Source organism: Corvus brachyrhynchos, unplaced genomic scaffold (genome assembly GCF_000691975.1).
Source record: "Corvus brachyrhynchos isolate BGI_N302 unplaced genomic scaffold, ASM69197v1 scaffold200, whole genome shotgun sequence".
Lineage (NCBI taxonomy): Eukaryota > Metazoa > Chordata > Aves > Passeriformes > Corvidae > Corvus > Corvus brachyrhynchos.
The window spans coordinates 7,777,942-7,787,632 of NW_008236184.1; the positions used below are offsets into that span (position 1 = coordinate 7,777,942).

Below are 9,691 nucleotides of genomic sequence, written 5' to 3' on the forward strand. Positions count from 1 at the left end.
GCCAGGCGGTTGCCAGCCATGGAGAGCTCGTTGAGGCAGGGCAGCTGGCACAGGTGGCGGGGCACAGACCACAGGTGGTTCCTGTCTGCAGTCAGATACTGCAGCGAAAGGCACATGTGCAGCCTCTCGGGTAACGTCATCAGGCGGTTCGTGGAGATGTCCAGAGTCTGCAGCTCCCGCAGGTCTCCAACCTCTGCACAACAGGAGTTAAGAATGATAACTATTTTCACAAATAACATCTCAAAAAAAACCCTCACATAAATTAAAACCAAAATTCATCAGCAGTGCTGCTTTTCTCTTATGATACTGTTCTATCAATCCATGTTGAGAACTGATACTGATATAATCTGCATCATCTTCATACATCAAAAAGATTTGGAATATGAAGATGATGGAAATTTTTAGTATCAGTTAGGAACCTTTATCAGTATGGTCAAGTATGAGATCTTTCAGAGAGCATTCCTGAATTGTGACAATTACTACTGTCAAAATATCAAGCATTTTCCTAGTCCTAAATCAGAACGAGGGAAAAAAAAATCCAACCCAAACTAAAATGCAAACAAAAACACATTACAAAGCTTGCTGATATTGAGGGTGTTTTACACAACCCCAAACTCTGGAAAATCAAATGGAATTAATTTTTTTAAACATTGAGGATGAAATGAGTGACTACTTAAGATTCTCTTGCAACAAGAGTTACAAACACGTGCATAGCACTTCTTGCTTAGTGACAGTCTTTCACCCAGCATGCTTGGGAAAAACAGCTCTGTCTTCATCATACAGTTCAGAAGGTCTAGTTTAAATTTGAAAAGAAGTTTCTTAATAACCTATGATATTGTTCTACTGTAGGAAGATATTTCACTAAGTTCTAACCTATAGTTGTAATAATTACAGCATCTAGAGATTTTATTTTTTATTATTTCAAGAATTTTAAATTTTGTGTTTCAAATAGTAGTGTACAATTTTTTAACATAGGTAACAAATTAGATTCTTAAAAGCCTGTAAGACATGATCACACAAGCAGTCTCACTTGTGCAACAGTGTTTTTCCTTGTGTCTGGCCTGTGAAACAGGATGCAGAACTGACTGACAAATACATTCAAAATATATTAAGCAGCTCTGCAGGTGACCTCAGTGTTTATTTAGTTATTCTTTTACAGTTACTCTCAAAACTGGATAACTCTATATATTATTTTCCTCAAACAGGGGAAACCATAACATTTTCCCCAAGTTTTGTTTTGTTTTTAAATACTTCACAGCAATGCAACCAACTCATGAAGTGCTCAGTGCCCCTAAAACTTGCTGCAGTTCTCAGCGTCTTGCAGACCCAAATGTACTTTGGTCTCAGCTGAATGAAACCAGCTCTTACATCTTAGAGCTGCTAAAACAAGATTCACTAGAATGTTCTACACTGAAAACACCAGACAATCCACACAATCCACAATCTGTACAATTTACAGCTCTATCACCCAGATTTTTTACAAAGATATAAATAGGGCAACACTGTTAAAGTTAAACAGAACCTGTTGTGCCCTTAAACACTCTGCAGCAAGAACTAGAAAATTCTGTTCCTTGAGCTCTAAGGTTGCACCTTGTATACTACACACAGAGAAGGAAACAAAACACTAGGTTAACCCAAGCTGTTTTCTACACAATGGGAAAAAGAAGTTCACCTTGGGAAAAACTGCTATAAATGTTACTTTCAAGACCGGAAACATGAAAAGGAAAGAAAAAGAAGTTGTAATTCAGTATTAGAGATTTTCACGTAAGTAATAGTTAAGCAAAATACATGTGCACATTTAGAAGGAGTTTCTGCCCACTGCAAAGAATCCCAGCATTAACTACAATAAAGACTCAACAACACAGTTTATGCATCCTTTCAGAAATATTACTGACAGAAGCAGCTGCTATACACAGATGATCACTCTTAGCTTTGATGTCAACAAGAATAATAAGCTTTACTTGAAAAGGGTTTTTTTTACTACAAGATTGAAAATAAATGACAAAAGCAAAATAATTACTACTAAATAGCACAAGACTACTGTGCAAAAAGAACTGCAGCAGATCTCATGTCGAAAGAGTTTTATATTCATCACAAAGCCATATGCTTGAAAACAGTGACAGGAAAAGAGCCACCTACATTCAGCCAAACCACTGACCACATGCAGTCAACAATAGGCCCAGCTATTTTAATGCACTAACCTTCTTCTCCGCCACTAAAAACAGTTCTCTAGTTCAGTTTAGGTCCAAAATCCCATAAATGTTACGGTTGGCAAAGCTGGCAGAGTTTCAAAGGCATTGCTAGAATGATATGTTTCAAATCTAAGAGGAAATAAAAGTATTCTCACTTTATCCTTCATCCAAAAAACACATACCCAAAACTTCATCCTCTCTACCTTAATCTCCCAATGCATACCAGATGTAAACATCCACTTTCAACATCTAGTGCCACATGTTACACAAACACCCACTGACCCACAATGAAGTTTAAGACTAAGCCAAACAACATAAAGTGCCATCATATTAAAGATATAACCCCCAGACTCCCCACCATAGTGCTCAAAGCTCAGTTTGAAGAACATGCTCAGACATTTACTAATGACACTAAATTGGTTTTCATCTCATTAAAGCAAAGGGAAACAATAAAGGGGAATAACAAAAATATATAAACAGTCCATTAATAAGTTTTTCAAGTTTTTAGTTACTAAATACTATTATCCTTGTTTTTAAAGTCTTGCAGCATAAATACTGCAGGAAACCTTGGCTAACAAACACAATGAAAGACTTGCAAATCTCTCTCTTGCTGTCACCTCATCAAGCACTAGGATACACCAGAGGTGAACTTTGGAAATTTACAGCAGATCCAGAAAAGAAAATGGCTATTCGCAAACAAAAAGAGCTGACAAAGGGACTTTCAGATTCTCCCAGCACCCCCAAGGGTAAGAAAGAGACAAGCATTACACATCACCATTAGACCATATTGAGGCGTTCCAATTACATTTAAATGAAATTCATAAAAGCGTAATTTACAATTTATATTAGCTCTAGGATTAACACTATCAAAATCAACGTGGCAGAGCACTGAGCTCCATTCCGATATCAGAAGCCAGAAAAAAACCAAACTCCTCGGTAGCTTTGCTAACCCCCAGCTCAGAAGGACACAGATTTATGGAAGCAGAGAGAACCCAAACGTGATGTTCCCATGCTGGTTCATGGACTCAAGTGTTTCATCCGTGTCCATCTGCAGGGACCGCTGCTGGCACATGGAGCTGGGCAATTGCAGGGCCATATGGTCCCAATGTGTTTGCAGTGCACACACGAGGGGCTGACAGACTGGGAATCCAACACTCCCTGACCCCACAGAAACTTCCCTCCTCCAGCCTCTGAGGGGCCGTGCAGTGCCACAGACCCACACAGGCTGTGCTCTAAAGCTGCCAGCCTCGTGGAATTGATTTTACCCCTTTTCTTCCCTGATAACATGCAGATTCAGAAGAGATCACTGCAGCTCCAAAAAGCAGCCTTTGCATCCATTGTAAGAGCTCTCCCTAACTACTTGAAAAAGAGACAAGTGCACTGTCCTCTTGTGTGTTGGAGTTTTCAACAAAAATCTGCCAAACAGATCTGACCCCAACACAGTGAAAAAGAAACATCAGCATACCTTTAATATTTTTCTTTAAAAAAAAGTGAAACCTGCAAAGAATTTCAGGGAATGTCCAAAATTATTGACCTTCTAACAAAACTGTTTGTATAAACATAAGTAGCATCAAGAAAAAAGAAAAAAAAAAAAATCTCTGATTCAGATGGTTTAAATGCCAGTTTTTAAAATTAATTCCCATGGTTTTACGTGAAGGAAAAAAAAAAATCCCATCTGGAAATAAGCAGCCTATACAACATACAGTAATTGCCAAAAGCAATTCAAACTTCCTTAATCTTTCTAGGGTACAGGCCTCACCAGCTGCATGACCCAAAAATAACTAACAGTTTTTCTTTACATTTCAAGAGTAATCCCACCTTTCCCTGATGGGCCATAAACCAAAATTTCATCCAAAGATATATGAAACACATACACAGTTGGATTTGAGTGTATGGGAGGCATGGGTTTACTTTAAATCTGAGTCCTTATATGCCAGTAAAGTTAAAAAGGGGGACAGGAAAGGGCTACAGACCTACCTGCATGAGAATGCACCTCAAAGCAGGATATTAAGGGAAAGTAGAGAACCTACAAGGAATGGAAAAAGGGACTGATCAGCAAAGAGAGCTGGCACTTAGAGGTCAGGCTGCAGAAGTTAAATGCAAACTGCCAGGAGGCCAGGAAAATGGGAACTCACAGACAAACAAAAGGTTTCTCAACAAGAAATTAAGAGCAAGAAATGAAGAACTGATGTCAACAAGGAGTAGAAATTAGGAGGACAAACCAAATATTAAATTAGCTTTTTGCATCGTTTTTTCCTGTAAGAATAATGCTGTGTATGAGGACAGAGACAGAATACCTCATGGGAACAAGGACAAAGCACTGCAAATTACCACATCCATTACTAAAATGAAACGAGGCTGCTTAAAACAATTTGCATCCCAGAATACTGAAGAAAAAAAAGAAGGGTTAAAGGGTTATATATCAAAATTGCAGATCTGGGCACAAGGATTCTCAATGAATAGGACATTTTCTGGGATAGCAGCCTAGGGCTGGAGAAGAAATGTAGAACCTGTGTTCAAAAAAGCCCTGTTAATGTGAGCTCAGTGCTCCTCAGCATCTCAAAACAACTGTTCTAAGGGGAAAGAGCACGCAAGAGTAACCAGTGACTAGAACATAAACAGAAAGCAGAATGAAAATGGAGCCCAGATCTTCTCAAATGTAAATCAAGTCATACTGGTTTATCTTTCTTTGATGAAATTTCTTGGTTAATGGTAACACATGAGTATCACATCTCATGGTAAATTACTGGGATGGAGAAAATATTACTAGTGGTGGTATTCCTCAAAGGGTCTACTTTGTTTAGATGTTCCATTTTCCACCTGGGTAAAAAATAATATTAGGTTTTGGGTTGCTGTTAACCCAAGTATTTAAAGTAGTAGTAACATGGTAGAGAACCAAATTGTCATACAGGAGGAAAAGCAAGAACTTTTAGACTTAAGGGATAGAAATAGAAAGAAAAAGAACAGAAAATCAGCATGATAAGGTGCTGCAAGTCAAGGCTCTGCTTGAAGCAGTTGAAGGAAGAGAGGGACTTGCTATGCTTGTTCACTCCCTAAGGGCAATAAGGCAATTTCTATGTACAGCCACCATTTTGTTAGGAGAAGGGAAGTTTGTTAATATTCCTTTGAACTGCAGGCAATAATGATGGTCTTGCTTTTATCATACAAACCTTTAACAGTCTGCTACCCAAGAGCTCTAACAGGAGGTGATGGATCCTCTCTGTTCCAAGGCCGCAGCTGAGGACTAACAAATCTCTGCTGTTTACCATGGAGTGATGTTTTCCAGCTTGTGGTACCAGAGTGACAATTTCTTATCAACAGTTACAAAATTGAGCACTGTGAGGACTGGCTGTGATTGTGAGCCCAGCCATCCCTCCCATCCCAGGAACTAAAATGAAGGGTGGTTGCTCCAGGAAAGGAATAGAAGGTGCTAAAAGTGCCTACCCTACTTCACCCTTGACATAATGTTTTAATCAACTTCTATGAACCTGAGCAAAAGATGCATTTCCCTATTAGACCTGTAAAACCACGCACTGGTGAGGAAGAAGTGTTTGAAGTCTTCCACATTTAACAAAACTACCTGTCCCACTAGAAACGAAATCCAAGTCTATACATGCCATGAATTTGAAGTGGATACTATTATCAATTTAAAATTGTAACAGACAGGAAGTGTAAGTTTAAATTGCTGAGAGCTTGATGGAAAAGATCTCCTTTAGATCTGCTCCAGGATGTCTCAGGAGGACTTAAATAGACTTTAAGATGGTTAAAACAAATTAAATAGCCTATTATATATCACATTACATTTACTGTCCTACCACGCAGCTCACATTTCACAGACTATAAAAATTAAATTTCCTAGCACAAATCGACACTTAAGATAGACCTGTGCCATCTTCAAACAAGGAAGTTTGACCATAACTGAAATTGGTATCATTAGATTAAAGGACAATGAAAGAGGCAGGCAAACTGAATCCCATTTACATTTTGACACTGCTGCATGCAGCTCTTTTTCTGTATTGTTGGTGAGAGAGCTTGAAAAACGTTCTGTTTCACAAGTCCAACAGACCCGAAGATGATTTTCCTTAAATTTTTCCCATATAGGCTAACATTTGTTTAGTTTTTTAAAGGGGGGGAAAAAAAAATAAAAGAGATACTGGAAGAGATCTTCTGATACTGCAACAACTATTTTATGAAAAACTCACTTTTAAATAAGGTACTGAGTGAATTCAAACCCATAAAAATTCTATGGAAGAAGAAAGCCTCTATCTCAGCTGATCAAACTTCAATCTCTTAATTTCAAAGCAATACTTATGGCTGCATTTCACACAAATATTCTGTCTGCAAAGAACAGGGGAAAAGATTTTTCTGGGGCAGGATAGTCTTTGTGAATGAGCAGTCATGTAACACCCCTCAAAGCTGTTCCCAATTCTTGGTTTCACCTACTTGAGCCATAAACTACATCGACTCTTCTCCAAAACACTTAAAGATGCAGACAAAGCCCAAAACCAAGTGAAAAATACATACTTCTACTGAACATACCGAAATAGAATCTTTTTTTCCTCAACCTTGCTAAATGTCACATGCAAACTTAGTACCAATCCTTATTTATTTTGTGCCATCATTCACAAGCAAAGGTGAGAAAAGTGGCTCCATAAAGTCCAACCTTGCTAAACAGTAATTTTAGGTCAGCTAAAAATGGCTGAAAATAGACATCAGGCATGAGAGTCTCATTAAGTCAAACTCTTCTAAAGGTCAGTGGTTCCCCATCTTATACCACAATTAAACTTCAGTTAACACAAATGGCAGCTGTCTGAATGCCATGGGCCCAGCACTCTGTGCTTCCCTCAGCGTACACACACACAGAGCACAGATCCACAGTGGTTATTAGCCTGTATTTCCTCTCAGTGCAGGTCTGGAATTACATTTTTGTCCACAATTTGATGGTTTCAATGAGAACTGTTAGAATAAATCAGACGATAAAAATACCAGAAATTATCATACACGAGAAAAGTGGACAAGGTGGGAGGAAGGGCAAGAGTGACAGGGAGAGAAAAAAATTGTTTATGCACAAAGGTAACTCAAGGCCATGAAACGATCAGGTTTGCTGTTTTCTTGGTTTGGTTTGGGGTTTTTTGTTTGTTTGGTTGGTCTGTTTTTTCAGAAGACAACCTATCCTTTCATTTTGTTCTAGTGTGCTCTGCCTACTTCACTGCCCCACAGCAAGGTACTATTGCTACACAAACAAGCTAGAGATGTGAAATTAATGCATTAATATTACTCTATGGTTTTATTAAATGATAACTCAAGTTTTGAATAGAGCAGCCAAAATGAAGTATAGAGAGTCAGAATGGTACTTTATCAAATATATTGCATGAAAAGATCTGCTAGCATTCTACAGGAAAAAGTCACTTATTTAAGGAGTTTTCTTGCTGTTGTCTCTCCTTTGAGGAGCAGCTGTTTTCCTTTTTCTGGGTGATATGAACATAAACAAAAGTGACATGAATAAAGCATGAGACCTGTTATATTTCTCTTGTTTTGTTTATGTCTGACTATCTTTACTGCTGCACATCATCTACCATTCACTGTGCACTAATATCAATACATGGAAATGGGGGGGAAAAAAGCCTTCCAGAAAAACTTTGTGCATAAAAGACAGAGTTGATGATTTGAACTCACGATGCTGGACAGCTGAAGATGGCTACTTGAGTACAACAAACCGGTACCGAAATCAAGGCAAACAAAAGGAGCATCCTAAGGAGAGATTAAGGACAGCTCAGGAAGCCACACAGACAGGGCTAGACCTGACTGTAAATTCTAGGACAGCTTTTTCCTTTCTTCTTCCAAGGAAAAACTTGGAAAGAGAGATCAACACAACAGAGTGGCCTCTGACAAGCACAGATTAGTGGCTTCTAACCGGTTACAGCACTGGTGTCTAAATAATCCACACAAAGACCAATCTGTTGTGACTGTTGCTATCAACTGTTTCCAACCAACTCACAACAGACACATCTTTCTTCTTCTTGAGGTTAGTTGGGGTTTTCTTCTTTCACTAAATGCATAACAAAAGCAATAGGTCCAGGTTCAATTTTCGTCTTTCAGTGGAAAGTACTGTTATATCAAGGCGAGTTATGGCTCACTCATTATACTATTGGGAGGCACCACAGAACACCCTTCCCTGAGGGTCAAATTCGGCCTTTATAACAAAAAGATGCAACTACAAATTTGTGTGGGATAAGGAAAAGAATCAAAGGGAGATCTTTAGCTTGGAGCCACGTTTACAGCAGTAGAGTCTCTGTATTTGTTTTTTAAATGAACGCTACTGGATGGGACTGTCTTATCTCAAGTCCTATGAAAATAAGACTTCTTCCAGGCCACTGGAAGTTACTACAAATTGCAACAGTAATTACTGGGGACAGACTGGCTAAATGTTACAGGAAATATTCCCACTATAATAGACATGAAAACGATAGATTCAGATAGATCCAGCAGCACCAGGAGATTCTCTTGCTCCTCCTCACTGTCCCAGCTGTCTCTGCTGAACTCAGCAGCCCAGAGAATTCACCAGCTGAGGAGACAGGAGCTGCTATAATGACATGGTTACTACTTGAAAAATGGTATGGACCAACTACTAACAGTTTTAAACTGAGATTATCAGTAAAAAAAAAGAGAAGACATCTGACTTCAAGCAACACTAACTCTGTCCCGATTTTACAAATGCTGAGAGCAACTGCAAGCCTTGTCTTAATCAGTGATAGTTTCTGCTGTTTAGTGTTTCAAATCAGCACAAAGTAGACAAGTAAGGTTTGCAATTACATTCCAACCCCCTCACTCAAGTAATTCTGAATTGCATTCCTTTACCTAGACAAATAAGTAGTCTTAGTTCATAAACCTCTCAAATGTTAAATAATTACCAACTAGAGTACACTTGTACTTGCTTGGCATCAAAGCCTTCCATCTAGAATGACAATTTAATGCAGATTTGGACAATGCTAAGGAAAACACAGGACTTTATTTTAAATAAATACCACTGCAACAACATTAAGTTAACTGAAATACAGGTATCAAACTCTGTGTGTGTGACATGGACCACGGGAAGGTTAATCTCACATCATACCTCGAGTTCTACACATTCTCTTTACAGGCTTTTTCCATTTAGATTTAGTGTCAGTAAATGATGCGTTTTATTTTGCCCCAATTCATTTAATAGAACAGCTGAGTAAAAACAAGGATGTCAATAACAAGTAGTAATTTAACTCTCTCACAATGGTATGCAGAAAACTAAATTATACTTGGTCAATAAGGTCAAAATGTAAATCCATACACTATAAAATTTTTCTATTGCACAGCATTAACAGTTTGTGTTTGTTCCCTCTCAAAGACTGAATAACTCTGTTCTCCAAGCTTCCCTGAGCACTCAATCCTTACTAGTAAATTGCATTTGCTTAATGCACAAGTAAAATCAACTACCTGTTAATATTGCTAATCACTGTACATAGGTT

At 38.3% G+C, this 9,691-nt stretch overlaps 1 protein-coding gene across 1 annotated transcript in view; it reads right to left on the reverse strand.

Moving 5' to 3' along the window:
• The window catches only part of LRRC28 (leucine rich repeat containing 28), a 49,651-nt gene that overhangs the window by 19,906 nt on the left and 20,054 nt on the right, over positions 1–9,691 (reverse strand). Inside the window, exon 6 of the mRNA XM_017736680.1 lies at positions 1–193. This exon is cut by the window's left edge and continues 1 nt beyond it. Within this exon, the coding sequence (XP_017592169.1) occupies positions 1–193 (193 nt within the window). The remainder of the gene's footprint in view (positions 194–9,691) is intronic.